This window comes from Hemibagrus wyckioides, linkage group LG01 (genome assembly GCF_019097595.1).
Source record: "Hemibagrus wyckioides isolate EC202008001 linkage group LG01, SWU_Hwy_1.0, whole genome shotgun sequence".
Lineage (NCBI taxonomy): Eukaryota > Metazoa > Chordata > Actinopteri > Siluriformes > Bagridae > Hemibagrus > Hemibagrus wyckioides.
Window position 1 is genome coordinate 13,530,039 of NC_080710.1, and position 19,322 is coordinate 13,549,360.

The 19,322-nt window shown below is 37.9% G+C and overlaps 1 protein-coding gene across 3 annotated transcripts; it reads right to left on the reverse strand.

Annotated features, from left to right (window-relative positions):
* Window positions 1–549: 549 nt before the first annotated feature.
* pals2a (protein associated with LIN7 2, MAGUK p55 family member a) lies at window positions 550–19,123 on the reverse strand. Of its 3 annotated transcripts, XM_058385862.1 has the most exons (13): window positions 18,970–19,122; window positions 15,438–15,548; window positions 11,132–11,250; window positions 9,980–10,132; window positions 9,558–9,707; window positions 6,946–7,173; window positions 5,039–5,170; window positions 4,772–4,868; window positions 4,523–4,594; window positions 4,215–4,376; window positions 3,883–4,085; window positions 2,830–2,958; window positions 550–2,689 (listed from the first exon to the last, which is right to left on the reverse strand). In XM_058385862.1, exons 2-13 carry the CDS (start codon window positions 15,466–15,468, stop codon window positions 2,513–2,515), a joined length of 1,653 nt encoding a protein of 550 aa, XP_058241845.1. In that variant the 5' UTR covers window positions 15,469–15,548; window positions 18,970–19,122; the 3' UTR covers window positions 550–2,512. The 3 variants fall into 3 exon arrangements, with proteins under 3 accessions (XP_058241845.1, XP_058241846.1, XP_058241847.1); XM_058385863.1 differs by lacking the exon at window positions 15,438–15,548 and having other exon boundaries at window positions 18,970–19,123; XM_058385864.1 differs by lacking the exon at window positions 6,946–7,173 and having other exon boundaries at window positions 18,970–19,123.
* Window positions 19,124–19,322: the final 199 nt, after the last annotated feature.

Genomic DNA, 19,322 nt, shown 5'->3' on the forward strand with positions numbered 1-19,322 from the left:
GTGGATGAAGTTAACACCTTCAATTTTTAGATGCTTATGAACAAGTTCTTGGGGCATATCAAAGAGCAGAAATGGATTTAACATCATTCGTGTGAAAAAAAAACAAAACAACCACTAACCATTTTCTGAAAGCCCTGAATGTCTTTCATGTGAGCTTTTAACCACTATTGTGGAGTGTGACATCCACATGAAGTGCTAATGTACATGTTGCCAATGGCAACATGTTCAAGTATTTGTGTGAAACTGTTGAAGTTATCTTCTGCAAAAATAAGATTTATTATATTTCACATGTAAAAGCATCAACCAAAACAGCCTCAGTGAATCTTCAGTTGGAGGTGTTGATCTGGGAAGATCATATCATAATTGTCATACAAACCAAGTATGTTGCAAGAGATCACTTGCAACAGGATAGAAACGCCTAATCTCAGGGAAAAGGTCAGATTAGAGTAGCGTTGTATTCATTTCTCTCCATTCTATATATGTCACCCATCTGTATGTTAGTGTTAGTTATACAAAGGACTGCAGAAAACCAAGCTTAACTGAAAGTGATTATCTGAAAATACAATTTTAATGCCTGTTTTTCGAATTTTAAAATACAGGTATGGTCATAGTGAAATATATCTGCAGGTGTAGACATAACAGATAAACTAGCACAAAGACAAAGGGAGACAATGTCCAGTGCAATATTCTCACCATTCATTGTGAAGAACGGCAGCATTGCGCAGGTTTGTGATTTCATCACCTTACAATTAACCAAGAGACTGTTGAACTCGTCAGCTGGTAATGAGGTGCACTGGAACAGGAAATCATTAAACAGTGCGCTGCTGTAGTTCTCAAGCATTTCAGTTTCAGAAATAAAAAAGAAAATCTGACAGCAGGGATTCAACTGACGGGGAACTTTTTTATGTGAACAAAGAGTTTCAGCAATATGTTTTGACAGAAATGTAAATCATATCCTATTAGTCAAAATCATTGAGATACACTGTTCTATAGAAAAGCTTTCATTTCAAAATTGCAGATTGGGCACAAGCAATACTTAACTGCTGTGTTAAAGCCACTGCTGTGTAGTAAATTGTTTGTTTTGTTAGTTTAAAGGCTTTATTGGATCATACTGGGCCATAAACAGAGCAGAAATTACTTAAATCCTATAATTAATATTTTAGGGACAGAAACAGACAGAAATATAAAACAAACTGTTATGATTGCGCTGGCACTCATGAAACAAGTCATGCTCTTAGACCTTGTATAGCCACAACACTATCCTGCCCCTGCTAGAGTAATATGAAAAATAGCGAATCTTTCTTTACATTTCCGATCTCTAGCTAGTGAGTTTTAGATTAAGCGCCAAAGCACCTTCGTTTTTCTCTCGGTTTTATCAGTGCATTAAAAATTTCTTACATTTTGTGCTTGTTGGGCTGCTGGATAAAAACTATATATATATAAAAAAAAAAAAACTATGGATAAAAACTATTTAAACAAATAGAACCGCTGTAAATGACATGATCTTACTGTGCAGGGTTTTTAGTAAAGTAAAAAAAAAAAAGCACACTTTTTCCAATTGAAAAGAGAGCTAGGGCAGATGCACATTATTAATGTGGTTATAAGGACACAAAAGGCATAGATTCAAAATATAGCACACAAATACATGGGCAAGTCAGTGTTTATAGAAAAAAACAACAACAAAAATTTAGTTATAAACCTTGTGTCCCAAAATCCATGTTTACTAAGTACATTTGTCACTACTGTCAAGTTTGCATGATGCTGCAAAGGCATTGAGATGAATACTGTGCTTTTTTTTTTAAGCATAGACACATTTTTGACAACGATCCAACACGAAAACATATGAATAGACACTCCACAGTGTTTAGCTGATTTTCTACTACATTTGCTGCTACAATTACAGCATAATGTAAAGTGGCGTTATATCTTAGTTAAAAAAAAAAAAATAGTTGGTAAAATATTTTAAGCTTCTCTATTCTCCGTCTTTTCTCCATCAATAAAAGACAACGTAGTACAACAATATTTCAGTAATGTAATGAGTTTCAGTGTAGCAGTACCATGAAAACTGCTGAGTACATTTACTAATATATAGAAAACTAGCATTAAAGAGATCAAAAAGATGAATTGGCAGCTGAAACGCTCCACTACAAAAGTGTATCGCAGCTCACAGCAATGATGTCTGCTTCAACTTCACTGTTGATAACAAAATTACTTCCAACACCCTGTAAGTACATTGTTTGTACAGTAACACAAGGAACAGTTATGCCTCAAGATGTGCTTTGCTGGTAGATTTAAAAAAAAAAAAAAAAGTCAATAAATAAGTACACTTCCCTTTCTTTTATCATGGATGGTGTAGCTTTGCATAGCAGGGTTGGACTTCAGGGTCAGGCTAAGACACATTAACCACTGACAGTCCTGCCGTGGTCCATGACACCAGCGATGAAGATGAGGATGGATGGTGGTGGTGGTGGTGGTGGTGGTGCTAAAGAGGATGAGGATGAGGATGGACGGATCAGTAAACCCAGTTAACCGGTACCCACTGAGGCTCTGTGCACAGATGCTCTACAGCCTCCTGCAGTTTCTCAAAAGCCTTATCCAGATTATCGTTCACTATTGTCAAGTCAAAGTAATGGCTATATGCCCGTTTGATTCTGGCACTCTCGTCCACTGTTTTCTTTAAGTCCGTTTCCTGAGAGAGAGAGAGAAAGAGAGAGAGAGAGATAGATAGATAGATAGATAGATAGAGATGCAAACATCAGTGTGTGTCATCAAAGCATGCAATCCTGTCTTAGTTGTCAGGAGATAACATTTTAGATATACAAGACTTACCGTTAGTAGTTTGGTGGTGATCCCTGCATCCACCACAGCTTTGTGCATGGCTCGTAGTGTGTCCAGCTCAGGAGCAGCGATGAAAACCACAAATGGCATAAACTCTGCGGTTCTCAATACCTTCAGTGCCTGTTGATGACATTAATTATTCAGTGATTTATTGTAGTCATATTATCCGTCATAAAACCTGATTTATTCATTTAAATATTAATAAACGTATAAGAATAGTGCAGCAACACTCATAAACCACCAAAGGAAATGGACTGATGAGCAAAGATGGACAGGATGACTGGCCTATACAATCAATTCATTCATTGATACATTTATCAGCCTGGAATTTAATTAAGAATTGATTTGGAAACCTGGATATGATTAACTACTTAATTTACATCATGGCACAGGCTTTGTTCGTAATGTTTGGTGTAGTAATTAAAAATTCACTTCACAAAATATTTTTAAACAAAAAAAAAAATGCTCCAGATGATTAATCCAATCATGTCACTGATCACCTGATGAAAATTCAAGAGTGTCATTTTGGTTTTTCAAAGTGGAGAACAATCTCTCTCTTTTCCGTGGTCAGAACAGTCAGTTAGTATGTCTTAATGTTACTGGATTATGGGACATTCTTGTGTATACTATGCAAACCTCTAGTTCTATCAAAAAATTCTGGGTACAAAAGTAGCCCTACGAGTAACAATCGTCAATAATAATAATACATTTCCTGTAAATCAAGTTAAACTTGAATAATAATATATATATATATATATATATATATATATATATATATATATATATATATATATATATATATATATATATATATATATATATATAAATTCAGCACATACTTTCCACCGTATTTAAGATAAACCTATGCTTTCTTGCAATATACTTTGTTCTGATACCATTGATAAATATTGCTTTGGTGATAAAATGCTAAAAGTCAGTAAATATTTTTATTCACTTCTGCATTAAGGTCTACAGCTACTGCATTGAGTGTAGCTAAACAGCCACATACATGTTGCTACTGCAATAACGTTCTGTTCAGTTCACCTGTGGGTTAACATCCAGTATGCAGGTGCGCCCGGTGTTTACCACCTCGAGAATTGAGTCGATTTTGGTGCCATACATATTCCCATCATACTCCCCATGCTCGAGGTAACGGCCTGCTTTAATGTCCATCTCCATCTCTGCTCTGGACACAAAGCAGTAAGACTGTCCGTCCTTCTCTTCTTCACGTGGTCGTCGAGATGTGACTGATGGGAAAGAGAAAAACAGTATTTCAGTATTTCTCCACAATATCGGCTAACATAAAAATACTAAATTGGCTGATGAGATCATCTTGTGGCTAAGACATGCACTTCAGCAGCAGTTATAGAACCTACAGGGTACAGTGGTGCCAAAGAGCAGTGGGTTTAACACAATCAGCCTGTTCTTCAGGCTTCTGCGGCCCACACCCTGAGCACCTATCAGGATGAGTGTCTTCCTCTGGAACGGGGGCATCCTAGCTACCTCTTCATAGATCTGCAGCTCATGACGATCAAATTCTAATACAGACAGGAAGTGTGAGGAGATAACAGGAATAGAGAAAGAAAATATTAGAGTTGTCTATGTATCACATTTTTCATAATGCAAAGAAAAAAAATCTATTTTTTTTACACGATACATTAAAACACCTTTCTGTTGTTCCAACCTGCATTCTTTGCTGTTAAGTACATCATTTTCTTTTTCTTCCTTTTTCCAGTTATTGTTCCACAAAGAATTCCTAGAATTTTAGAAAAAGGAAATCACACTGTGGTGAGGGAGGCATGGCTGAGACCAAATTCACACTCCTCTAGTCTAATAACAGCATTCAAAGAAATATCATATTAATATCTCTCACTTTGTTTATAAGGGTTTAGACAAAAATGTCTATTTTTCAAAAAATCCATTCCTAACATACCTGAGCCTTCCATGTCTCGCCGTACAAATGCTTTCCTCTTCTCTTCCAAGTACTGGCTTGGGATGAGTCCAGTCCGGCCTCCAACTACACTACACGCCTTAGGGACACACAGATGGTAACCTCAATGAGTCTGTGAGTGCTTACACAACTCCATGGCTTGCTTTTAATTAAGTTTAATGCAACTCTACATTAATAGTATTAAACTGTATACAAAGTTAAATGTTGAACTAGCACAACAACTCAGAAACATTCAGGTGTGCTACAAACCTGCCACCAGTTGGGGTCCTCCCGGTTCACAATGTGCAAGATCTCCCCTTTGGAAAAAGCCAGCCCTGCTTCTTTGCAGGGAATGAGGTTGTCTGTTTCAGGGTTGTATTTGAAATGAGGTCGCAAATACACCTAAAAACAGAAAGTGCTATTTTAAAGTGAATGTTAAATGAAAGCACTATCTATCTAATTTTAGAGGAAACTGTAGGGGGAAAATGCAAGTGCATGAAGTAAGTGTGATATTCACGAGTAATTAAAAAAAAAAAAAAAAAAAAAAAAAAAAAAAAAAAAAAAAAAAAGCCTCACTGAAATTAGAAGTGATCACAAAATTGAGTAAAGGAGAACAGGGCAATCTTCAGCTTGAACATGCAAATGGCTGACATGCTGCCTGTATTCATGCTGCAGATGGTGTGTATGCATGTGTAATTGTGTGCTCTCAGTCAATTTGCATGTGTCAGGAGAAACAAATGCCATACGATTTCTTTTTTCTTTAAACAAATGGATTGCTGGAAAAAATAATTGTTTGCTGTCTGACATCTACATCTTCTACAGAAGAATTGTTGCGTGTTAGCTCCATTAGCCAATTCAATGGACCATAATTCATATCTTTTAAAGTTGATCACCAATTTTGACAAACAAAATAATATAAAAATCATAGTCCCATTTTGAACATAAATTTATAAATATGATATACTAATTCTATATCTATTTTACAAAAAGTTTATTTAAAAAAAAAAAAAAAAAAAGGACGAAAATTTTGTAGCTTAAAAATTTGAAGCAAGTATAGTGGTCAGCCTTGGCACAGAACCAAAAAAAAGCAAATGCCAAACAACAAACATGTCTGAAATGACTACATTTAGAAAAACGGAAAATTTATGAGGATTTGATTTTTTTTCTATCCAACTAATTGCAAACAGTGTACATCAAGCATTTTATTAACTTCATCAATGAAGTTGTTAACTTAATAAACCGACCGTCAGTCCTCTTCAAACGAGAAGATCTGAAATATTTGCATGAGATATTATTAATTTTACACATAGCTTAACATGCTGTATTTAATGAGTAATAAACCTGAAGCTAGACTCTTAGTTTGTTTTTTATGTAGCTCTGTGCTTAAGGACAAGGAGGAAATATCAACAAATGCATAGTATGTTTTTACAAGAAATATTTAGATGGCTTTTAACCTTAGTTCCTGTTGTGTGTACTGTCAACATGCAAGCTCTGCCTGTTCTCAGAGTTCAGTAAAATAGAGCAAAGTTCACTAATGTGTGAGAAACAGCTCTTATTATATGACATGCCGGAATCATGAGGTTTCATGAACATTTCATGCCACGAAAGCCACAACGATTCAGTTAACCTATTTCTATCACACCCCAGACCTCCTTAATAAGTGTGTGTGTGTGTGTGCCCATGTTCCTCTCTCCAGGTCTCTCCTCCCATCTGCCCTAGATAGCACAGAGTATGTTATTAATAGGAATAGGCAGGCTCAGTTTCAGCAGAGTGGCATTCTTCCGAGTCAGCTTGAGGGCAACTCTCTCCTCCTTGTGTGTGACAGGTAAAATCAGACTTCTACTCCTATGCTGCCATCGGTTAACAGGTGAGTAGAGACAGCAGCCAAAGACCAGTGCCTGTCTGGACTTGATATGGTAAAAATCAGACCTTAATGATGAAAATCAGACCTATATAGCCATGCACAACAGATTTTCCTTATACTGATACTCTCTGAAATATAATAACTGGCACAAAAGCTAACACGGTTCCAGAGTTGTCTCATTTGCTCAGTTGTCTAATCTTAGAGATCATTTCCAATTCTAGCTACTCCAACTGGGTGTTTACTTACAGTCTGACAATTCATTAGGGGTACAAGTTCATTAGGAGTACAAGTTTTCTGTTTTCCTTTAAATCACCTGTGCAGGTGTGGGTGTGTCTTTGTAGCTGGGCAAGATTTTGAGGGTGACACTTCCGTTGATATCTTTCAACATCTCCTGTAATGCCATAGGATCACCGCCCACCTCCTGGCCATTCAGCTCCCGGATGACGTCGCCCACATGCAGCATGCCCTGCTTATCAATCATGCTGCCATGAAGAATGCGCGCGATCACAAGCTCGCCATTTTCAACTCGGAATGTCACGCCCTAAAAAAGACCACACAATTTAAATCTTTTAGGCTTTGCTTGCACACAGGGAAACAAACATTTCACCTCATTAATTCTGTGATAACACCCACATCTCAAACTCCACTACTCCAAGGCAGTCTTTCTTTTACTAGGCTTCTTGACCTTTTAAGACCACTTCATTTTCATTTCCAAAAGTTGTGGTATAAACGGTATGCCATAAGCCATTTTGCAATTAGACACCATTTTAAGTGTCAGAAATCTAAACCAAACTATTCACACCAAGCAAAGATCACTAAGATATCTATCTGTGGATAACTTACTCTCACACATACACTATATTGCCAAAAGTATTCGCTCACCTGCCTTGACTCGCATATGAACTTAAGTGACATCCCATTCCTAATCCATAGGGTTCAATATGACGTCGGTCCACCCTTTGCAGCTTCAACTCTTCTGGGAAGGCTGTCCACAAGGTTTAGGAGTGTGTTTATGGGAATTTTTGACCATTCTTCCAGAAGCGCATTTGTGAGGTCACACACTGATGTTGGACGAGAAGGTCTGGCTCTCAGTCTCCGCTCTAATTCATCCCAAAGGTGTTCTATCGGGTTGAGGTCAGGACTCTGTGCAGGCCAGTCAAGTTCATCCACACCAGACTCTGTCATCCATGTCTTTATGGACCTTGCTTTGTGCACTGGTGCACAGTTGGAAGAGGAAGGGGCCAGCTCCAAACTGTTCCCACAAAGTTGGGAGCATGGAATTGTCCAAAATGTCTTGGTATGCTGAAGCATTCAGAGTTCCTTTCACTGGAACTAAGGGGCCAAGCCCAGCTCCTGAAAAATAACCCCACGCCATAATCCCCCCTCCACCAAACTTTACACTTGGCACAATGCAGTCAGACAAGTACCGTTCTCCTGGCAACCGCCAAACCCAGACTCGTCCATCAGATTGCCAGAAGGAGAAGCACGATTCGTCACTCCAGAGAACGCGTCTCCACTGCTCTAGAGTCCAGTGGCGGCGTGCTTTACACCACTGCATCCGACGCTTTGCATTGCACTTGGTGATGTATGGCTTGGATGCAGCTGCTCGGCCATGGAAACCCATTCCATGAAGCTCACTGCGCACTGTTCTTGAGCTAATCTGAAGGCCACATGAAGTTTGGAGGTCTGTAGCAATTGACTCTGCAGAAAGTTGGCGACCTCTTCGCACTATGCGCCTCAGCATCCGCTGACCCCGCTCCGTCAGTTTACGTGGCCTACCACTTCGTGGCTGAGTTGCTGTCGTTCCCAAACACTTCCACGTTCTTATAATACAGCTGACAGTTGACTGTGGAATATTTAGGAGCGAGGAAATTTCACGACTGGATTTGTTGCACAGGTGGCATCCTATCACAGTTCCACGCTGGAATTCACTGAGCTCCTGAGAGCGACCCATTCTTTCACAAATGTTTGTAAAAACAGTCTACATGCCTAGGTGCTTGATTTTATACACCTGTGGCCATGGAAGTGATTGGAACACCTGATTCTGATTATTTGGATGGGTGAGCGAATACTTTTGGCAATATAGTGTAAGTACACATCAGGAATAAACATTAATTAAACAATAAACAAGAATAATCAATATAAATTCTTCACTACTTATATAAACTCACTGGCCCTTTTTTGGTAATACCATGTATGATAATTCTTGGTAGGTTTACTCCTTTGCTCCCAGAACAGCCTCAATTCTTTGTGACACAGATTCTACAAGGTCTTAGAGACATTCCTTTGTGATTGTGGTTCATGTTCACATGATTAAATTACATAATTACTGCAGATTTTCTGACAGCCTCTCGTGCTACCACATCCCAGATGTCCACTTCTGATTCAGATCTGGTGACTGTGGGAAGGCCACTGAAGAACACTGAACTCAATGTCATGTTCATGAAACCAGTTTGAGATAACTTTTGCTTTTTGACATGGTGCATTATCAAGCGGGAAACAGCCATTAGAAAATGGGCAAATTATGGCCATAATCGGATGCACACGATCAGCTATAATACTCTGATAGGCTGTGACATCCAAACAGTGTTTGATATGTTTGGTTGGTGGCCCAGTGTGTGCCAAGAGAACATTCCCCACACCATTACACCAACTGCACCAGCCTGAACTGCTGACACAAGGAAATTTGGAATGCCAAATTCTGACTACAGCCTAAAAATCCCAGGTAATCAGTTTCTGAAAACTTCTAAATCAGCCCATCTGTCACCAACATCTGTCACAAATGTGTATTGAAAAATTATTTTATAAAGATATATTTTGAACAACAAAGCAAATTATATTCTGTAGTCTAGATAACAAAATCTGGTTCAGGTAAACATTCATTCAGGTTTTGATAGGCTGATAAACGTGCATTAGCTCGCTCACCAGTGGCTCTCCTGCCTTCTTCTGGATGCTGATCATACGCACAGTGTCCACTGGCATAAGAGAGGTGTTGCTCATGGTAGTGTTGTTTGCCGCAGACGAAAGCGTTTCAAAAGATTTAGCAGCCACCTGATCATGAGTTTCTATTAAGGACTGGAAACATGAAAACAAATCAGTAAACAAACTAAATTAAACTAAAATACATACAGTCGTATAGAGATCTCAACCCATAGGAGCAGGCCACAGGCACTGCCTCTAATAAACCACCTATGGAAAACATGTATTAAACCTGGCAATTAACTACTGAGTTAAATAAAATATTCTTTGAGCAGGGAAGTCATCATCATGTACCCACACTGTGAGCTGCCCATTAAACACCATTTATTTCCAGTCCTCATGAATTAGTGAAGAAGCAGCTGGTTTACCTGGAAGTGCGGTTCCTTGAGGATCTTGGAGAGCTCTGCTGCACTGTCGTTATGCTCGGCCAGGCCACTGATGTCAGACAGAATCTCGCTTACCAGCTCCACATTGTTGTTCCGCACTGCTTCGAGCTTCACATCCTCCAGTCTCTCATGAGCCTCGGGAAAGGGATAAACCACAGTGATTACAGGCAGAAATTACATGGCCTTTCTAGGGCAGCATCATGTTGAAAGTTACACTTGGCCTTTGGGTTGCTTCTCTGAATAATCCCCTCTATAATCAGTCAGACACTTGGTTCACACTATGCAGAGTCATGGGTGTGCCATATTCTTTTACATTTTTGAACTTCACCATATTCAGTGTTTGGTATATATTTATAACAAAACCTTGATTAATATTTTCCACAACATTGGTCCAGACTCGCACTGATAGTTCCTTGGTCTTTGTGAGAGTTTGTGTGGGTCTTTTAGTCCTTTCAGGAACAGGTGTATTTATAATTAGATCAGATAAACACTCTTCGGGTGAATAAATCTGCAATAACAAACGCTACGATTTTTAGGTCAACTGTTATAACTTTTCAAAATCATTTTTGGAAGATAGACAGACAGACAGACAGACAGACAGACAGACAGACAGACAGATAGACAGATAGATAGATAGATAGATAGATAGATAGATAGATAGATAGATAGATAGATAGATAGATAGATAGATAGATAGATAGATAGATTACACATTCAGCTTATACATTCTGACAAATAAATTTATACATCACGTTCATTTCATTATTTTCAGTGACGTGATATTATGCATTAGCTATGTCAAATGTTTACAAATACTGTCCATAAAAATCAAAGAAACCAGGAAAAACAATTGTAAAGCCTAGGACTGCACATAATGACAAACTTTAAGGCAAGTTGTCCTCCACCATAATTCTCTTCTTGGATGTGTCCAAAGTTGACAGAGTTGATTAATTAGCTTCCAGCGTAACAGATTGTGTTGGGTATAAACAAAACACATACCATAATCAAGAGGCTGAATATACAGAAACACACACACAGCTAAAAAGAAAATGACTTCACACTTATACATAATATTAAAGAAAGACATGTATGAGTGAATCATTGATCACGAAAGCAAATAAACAGACAAGATACCTTGGCCAGAGAGCGGACTATGGGACTCTCCATGATTCCACGGAGGAAGATGAGGTCAATGTCTTTGGCGCCGGTGGAGGGAGGCAACTCCTTGAGGTTATCCAACACTTTCTGCATAGCTACAGGACAGATATTTCAATTACGCAAGACAGAAATGCACCCGAGACAAACATGCAAGAAAAAAATGCACCTGTAATAAATTATAGTCCAGTTTCAGATAGAATGTAGCTATACTTAGACTAGGACAGAATAATACATAATTAATACACTGTTCTAGTCAGTTACTGTATATTGGGATCGCAAGTAACATTATGAGATGATATAAAGTGACCAAAAAACCTTTATTAAAACAAGAAGAGCACAATTATATGTTAATGTAGTTTTTAGTCTGACTGAGAAGAGCAACAGACATTGCGGCTACAGTGAATCAGGGCTGTATACTATGACGTTACATTGTAATTCCTAGGCTATGTATAGTCACTAAAGTATATTGGTATAGAAGAGTAAAAGCAAATCTGAAAGAATTTAAAAATCTTCTAGTAGACCTGCATATATTCAGCTTTCTACTTACACTAACAATTCTAATACAAATATTGTTATTAACACTTTGACTGCACTATAAAATATGAACGTTGATCTCATTAAAAGTCAAACAGGGCAGGTTTTAAATGTCTGATCTTGCAACCTTGAACTAGTTGTGGGAATGTCAATTCCCCAACTCAGTGTCCTGTCCTATTTACACCAATCATTAATATTTTATAGAAGGAGCCAAAGATAATTAAGCATAATTAGGGGCCAAACACATCAATTGTTTATTGCTGTGCTACTCTGACACTGAAGAAGCACTAGCTACAACAATTTATTATTTACATGTTTTCATTTTAGCAATGGTGTTTTAACATTTAACACAAATTTTACATTCAGGTTTCATCCAAAAGCATGAAAATTAGCAAAATATATCATTCTGAAATGGTTCAAAAAGGATTTACTTTATAAACGATCAGTATTTAGTTATAGTTTTCACAATTAAATGATAAATAAGCATACTAATTTAATGTACTGATCATACTGTGAATGTACTCCATTCAATTTTATTTGTATGCTTTAACAATGAACACAAAGCAGCTTTACAGAAATATTCAAATTCAGTATATAAATGTGTCCTTATACAATACAAATGGATGTGTGTGCGTGTGGCTGAATTGTGGAAAATTTGTTTTGGACAAAAAAATTTTTTTTGCCAGTAAACATACTTGGACATCTCTACTGTAAAAAAGTTAATATAATAAAAAATAACTGACAATGCAATGTTTTATTTCTTCTTATAGTTTTTGGATAGTTACATTTCTTAAAGCTTAGGTATTCAAACCAGCCAACCTTAAGATATTTTTGTAGGAGCTTCACATGAAAAATGAGCCAGGAAAAATATGCAAGACTGAAAGATGTTTTCGTTCACAATAAATGGAGATTATTTTTGAGTTCATTAACGTGAAATAAAGTCCATCAATGTGTCCCATACTTAGTAAATATGATAAAATCATAAACAAAAAAAAAAAGACATGGGGCTCACTGGGAAATGTGTGGAAACCTCTGCCTTAGAGAAATGGACAGAAGCCTAAACAATTCAGTTTATAATCAGACACCAGCTTTTTAAAATGCCCTGCACCATCTCTTGCTCCTCTTCATCATCAAAACTGAGAAGAGTGCATACACACTCTGAATGGATAACAGTGATCAAAGCTTCAAATGTTTAAATTACCCATTTAAAAGAATAACAGGACATTTAGTGTGCGAACATGAATTAATTAGTGACGTGAAACTGGAGTGTAATCTTTAGATGCAACATTCTTCCTTTTCACTTTCTGGGCTAATCAGACTTTTGAAATGCCAAAGAGGAACAGATGTCAGGTCAGGAAAAAAAATAGCTTTCAGAACAATATATAATAATAGACAAAAAGTCCCAAATCTGACCATGTGAAGGGCTACTCTTTAAAACCATCTTAGACTGTGTGATATAGATCACTTGCGGAATTCACTAATCATGATTTCACTTTTATATTTGTTTGAAGAAACCATCCTTGAAACTATATCTAACAGCTCCTAAAAACTCAAGCAATTAAAGAACAAGGCATATCAGTTAAACTCCACATTAAAAAGTCACCTATGTCATGTAGCACCAACGCACCATCAGTACCAAGTGGCAGAACAAATGGATCAATACTAATGCATCAAAAGCACTCAAGCCACGACAAACAACTTGAGTGGCTCTGAATGGGCCGATTCATCACGAAGTGACTACATTAGCATACCACTAACCATTACCATGGTGAGAACACCCACACACAAACCTCTCACACAGATACAAAAACACACTATTCCAGTTACAGATTTGCTACTGTCACCAGTATTTCTACAGCGCTTTCTCTTTGTCTTGATCCGACAAGAATTTGACAGAAAATAAAAATATCATTTGACCTGCTCTGCTTCTAAATTTAGAAATTACCCACAGTGCTGCATGGAATAGCTGGAATAGTTCAGACAAGTGTGAAGTTTACCAGTTAAAGAATTAGAAAAAGAAAGGTTTAAATGTGTAGCCTTTATATTTAATCCACTGCAAACATTTCCACCCAGTAAGACAAGAGCAGTCATGGGTTACTCAACACAAACTGAACACTCAGCTGTAGTCATAATTCTGTCTAAAGAAGCACACAGGGATGCATTTTGGCTTTAATTAAGTCCAGTTTTTGCGGAACAGGCCAACATCTGGTTCCTTCTTTTCACCAGATAACTGGTGTAATGTAATTGTTATGTTTGTAAATGAAAGATTTGATGAATGATATAAAAAAAAACCCACATAACTATATAACATAGTACATCAATGTACATAATAGATTTTGTATGTTTTTGTTATGTTCCATCGTACCACATCTGTAAAAATGGAAGTAACATACTGAAATAGATTCCTTAAGTCACTGGTATGAAAAACAAATGAAATCGAATAGCCTTGGCTTTATTAAACAAACAACCCGACAAGATGGATCAGAAAGCATGCTCAGGGCTACATATGTGTGGTGGCCTGGGAAAACCATTTGGATGGTCAAATTTAGACACTTTTCACTAAATAAAGCTTTAAAAGCTGTCCTGAACAGATACATGTTTCTCTTTTATATACATCCACCAGAAGTAAAGTTACATCATTTTAAAATCCAATGCTAGTCAGCCTACAATGAATGTCTTTGGACTGAGGAGGAAACCAGAGTAACCCAGAGGAAACCCCAGAAGCAGGGGAAAACACACAAGGTGGAGGCAGGAATCCCCATCCCTAGATGTGCAAAGCATTCATGCTAATAACCAGTTATTAGTTCCATGCCCCATACTTACTGGGAAATTATAAGTTTACATAAGAAAGGCATCTGAATGGTGCAAAAGTAATGTCATAGAAACCCGCTTCTGGAACACAAAAATAAACATACTCTCTCGGTAGAACGGATAGAGGGCATCTGTGAGATCATGTATATGGAAAAGGGCTGATCTTAGAAGAGAGATTTCAGTGCTCTGAATGATTCATTGAGTTCTGACTAAATTTCATTTTTATTAATGCCATTATTATTTTTTAAAAATTCTATTTTGTATGTTGTTGCCCGGTAAGTGCAGTAAAAGCCCTTCTGTGTTTTGACAATGGGACATAGGAGTAGCATCGTACTATAAGATCATAAAGAAGCCTAAATAAAAAAACATTTAAATTCAAATCATGATCATTTAAAAGCAGAAATGCCAAAGTATATCAATGCACCAAAAATGTATTTTAGTCAAAACATAATTTGAATTCAGCTATAATGAAATGTGACTGCCGTCCACTTTGAGATGCAGGATTCATGCAGCTTTTTTTCCTCTATATGTACTTTCTTTGTGTTGCATTAAAAACATATTATGTTCTTGTATATTTGACTTTCTTTAGATCTCTATCCAATGATTTAAAGTCTTTCAATACCAGCCTATATATCCCCATGGAAACATGAAGCTGAAAAAACATGTGAAATGGGTCACAGAGAAAAGTCTAGAAACAACAAAAGCTACACTGATAGAGCTTGATCTCTTCATGTCTTGTGCATTGTTAGATCTTTCATTTAATTTTTAATAAGAACAGTGAAACAGAAAAAGCTGTTCAAAAATGCTATTTATCATTTGAAATCCTTTGACCAAGTGCAGCACTTGCAAGTGTCACTGTGTACATATCTGTAAGAACACAAAAATGCTACTCTATCATAGAAAACAAGTCATGAATCAGGCTTCCTCGTGGGCTTACCTGTACCAGACTTGGCATTAGCAACAGTCATTATTCCTAGATCTCAGGTCAAGTCACAGCTTAAACAAAACTTGTGGGAGTCTTCAGAAAAAAATAAGCACACCTAGAGGACTGGAGACAGACAAAAACTTTACGGGTAAAAAAAAAAAAAAACACTTATATAGAAGTGAATGTTAATGCTACAGTAAGGTAAAGCATGTTCTGATTAATACAGCCATAAACCAGGCTTTGTAAGAAAACATCACAATATTACATTTTGATTCATGTACAAGTGTACAGTGAGTTTGACTTGGTGTTGGAATCAACAATAATTTACATACCAGACAGTAATTTACAGTGTATACTAAAAATCAAGGCCAGTGATACGTAATATTGAAAATGTGATACTTTTATAACACTAACTCAACTTTTCCTATTTAGCAGCCATGAGTTATAGGACATGACAGAGGCAAAGTTCACATACCAAACAGTTAATAATGTCAAAAACTAATAATATTAGTTGCACATTTTAATTTAATAAAAGACAGCATTTTTATGTTAAACCCTACATGTCTAATTTTCTGGCCTCCTACAAAATCTCTTTATTATTGTCGAGGGCACAAACAGTCATTTTAGCAAACAAATCAGGCCACACCCTATTCAAATAGGAAACGAATCTGAGACAATCTCTGCATGCTCACAGATTTTGAGCAATTACTTTGAGTTAGTAATGGTGTATGTGGAAAAAGGAATACAACCATAGGAACTGGGACTTTTCCACTATTTCATTCTTATTAAATTATCTTATGGAAAGTTCTTTCAAGCAGCCATGATTCGGAAGGGCCAGAGTCCAGCACTGTTTACCATGTCCCTGCTCAAACAAACCCGATTTATTGTATTAGTTAACTACCAGCTTAATCAATGAAACTGCAAGTGGCAGAAGAAATGGCACCCCGTCTGATATTGTCTATAAATATTAAATGTGCATTATGGGTATTGTATAACTGCTAGAGTAAATCATTTGGACACAAGCCTACTGTATTAATCCATTACACTTTTCAGACATGAATGTCCACAAGTGAATAGCTCACCAGTGAAATTCATTCCGAAGTAAAACACAAGGCCTCTTTATTATAGCTTTATCAAATGAAAAAAGTAAGCCATTTATTCCAAAAAAAACAACAACAACAAATATATTTATCATAGTTATATGGATATACACTTATAATCTGGCAGTCCACTCCAAACTGTTACTATTGTGGTCATGACTGGTGGTCATTTTCAGCACAATGCTGACACTGTAGTGTGTGTTGGCCTGTTGCGAGTGTAACAAGTGTGGCAGTGCTGCTGTTTTTTTTTTTAATGCAGTGTACTCTGCCCACTTGAACCCACCTACCTGGTTGGTCCATGCATAGACTAATGTCCACCAGCCTTTTAACAGTGTCACTTTCAGACCACAGCACTGCAGGTGGCTGGATATATTTGGTTGGCGGGCTGTGTCTCAACCCACCGATGACGTTGTCCAATGCTTCTACCACACATACTACCATGCCATGCCCATGTCCACATCAATGTGGCATCAAGCGTGGGTGCAGGCTTTCATTCCAACCAAGCAGAAGCTAAACCTGAGGAGTCCACTGAAAGCCAAAATCAACTGATTAAACAGGTGGAATCAGGTGCTTGATTGGAATGAAATCTTGTAGCCGCACCAGCCCATTGTGAATTAACTAAATCTAATCAAATCACATCAAATCAGATTCAATAGTATCATCAAACATTAAATCACTGCCTTATGAATCCAAATTGCATTGTATTGTGTGGATATGTGATATTTACTCCCCTAGGAGAGTGCTCTCTAATTAGTGCTCTCTAATTAGTAACAGTTTTGGATGTCAGTATCTAAAACTCTCTAGTGCTTCCACAAACCAATATTCTACAGTCTCTCAGCTGTATCACTGAGCCAGAAGTCTGCTTCTTGGGTCCAACTACATTGCAGATGTACCTGATAAAACTGCTCAAGAGTAAAGGTACAGTGTGTTCCCACTTACCTGCCACTACAGTGTATAATGTTGTGTTACTTCACCATTGAGCAACATTTTGAAACACATTAGTCATGAAAGGCTTTGACATCTCAGCTTCCGCCCGTAGAGTAAAATGCCTCCCATTTTATGAATCACATCACAGACACGTATGAGCAATGGTCCATTTAGAAAGACACACCAACATAAGTGGAGTATACAACTTAATATAACAAACAAAACATAAAAGTAGCCTAGTTACAAAAACATATCCTCCATTATCTGTTTTATTAGGGGAAAACCTTTTATTAGCTAAAGGCTGTAGCTTCTTAATCAGTTTACTCTGGTTACTTGTGTATGTAATGCACATATACACAGGTGTATCTGGACAAAGAACTGAATTAAATAAAAAACTAAGTCAAAGTTAAAGAGTGCAGGTGATCATAGTCTGCTTGTATATAAATAATTGATAAATTTAAAAATAAAATAAATCTCCCCTATAATCCGTGACACATTAAACATAATTATATCCAAAAGTATCGAAATGTTTATTTACACAGCCTACCTAGACAGACTTATAGCCATTAAGCCATGTGCTTATTATAGGTACAGTGTGGCCCCCCATCAGGGCCTGTCTATATTTGCGTGTCTTCTGCAGTGTCTTACTTCCAACCTGCGGAGTTTAGGAGTATGGAAGCTCCAGTACAGACTGTTACAGGCATGTGTGAAGTCAAAGTGACGACAGAACGCAGAAGAACAAGGAAGAAGAGACAGACTAGCACACCAGCCATGAAAATGTCGACAAACTGGAGCAACCTGGCGCATTTTTTTGTAGTTATAGCTACTTCCTAACCATATTTCGCTGTCACGATATGTGATGACTCCAACCTGTAGCGAGCTGTATCCTGTTCACTGACAGTGAACTGAACTACTTCTCCACGTTTATTCTTTCACGTGATGTGCTTAGCGGATACAGTGTAACTCAAACAGGAAAGTGAGCCGATGAGAGTAACCAGTGCTTAAGCGTGAATGAGTATGGTTGGAATTCCCTGCGCGACATTAAACCACAAGTACACACGCTCTTCATTCAGCTCGGAGCCAGCCGTATAGCTTAGCTAGCACGCTTAGCGTGGAGACCAGTTGGGAAGCACACGGCTGAGCCAATTAGCTTCGCGAAATGATATTAATAATTTCAGGATTAAAAAAAGTTTACATCTGCCACTTTAACCACTAAATCAGGAGCGGGACTTCGAGACGTTGTCCGAGCTCTACTGGTTTCTACTAGTCATAGGGTAAAGTGGGTGATTGTAACAGCTAGCCAGCCAAAAACTCTTGTTTAGCCAACCAGTATCAGCTGGTTATTATTAGCGAGCTAGCTAACTGGATTTAGCTGGTTATCTGTATAGTAAGAAGTAGCCAGAGGCTAATCCCTGTCTAAACCGAACATGCAGCCACGTGCAGGCCCGCGACACTGTCACTCCATGCTAACAATACGAACACGAGCGGACCAGAAGACTGCTAATAAAATGACTTACCCAGTATTCCCGTATGGTCCCGTCCCGGTAAGATGGGCACAAACCCCCCCCACCCCTCTCTCACTCACTCACTTACTCACTCACTCGCGCGCGCAAGCGCGCACACACACACACAGTATCTCACAGCAGCCTAGAGCAAGCGCTCATCCTCTGCTGTCAATCAAAATCATTAGCACCGCCCCCATCTATGACGTCTCTGCTCAATGGCAACTGACCCGCCCCTTTACGATGCAGATGGCACAGTTTCACGAGCCTGATGGCTTTAATAGAGCCTTGTTCCTCCATCTAATCCACTAAACATTCAGTGTAGAAAAGAAATCATTGTATTTTATTTAATCTACCTTTTTGCCAGG

Coding starts and splice junctions, on each gene's coding strand:
- pals2a (XM_058385862.1), bottom strand. CDS start 15,468: ATGACTGTTGCTAATGCCAAGTCTGGTACAG. Junction 7,174..9,557: donor AGAAGGCAGGAGAGCCACTG/GTGAGCGAGCTA, acceptor GGTCTTTTTTAG/GGCGTGACATTCCGAGTTGA. Junction 4,869..5,038: donor AGGACCCCAACTGGTGGCAG/GTTTGTAGCACA, acceptor TGTGTCCCTAAG/GCGTGTAGTGTAGTTGGAGG.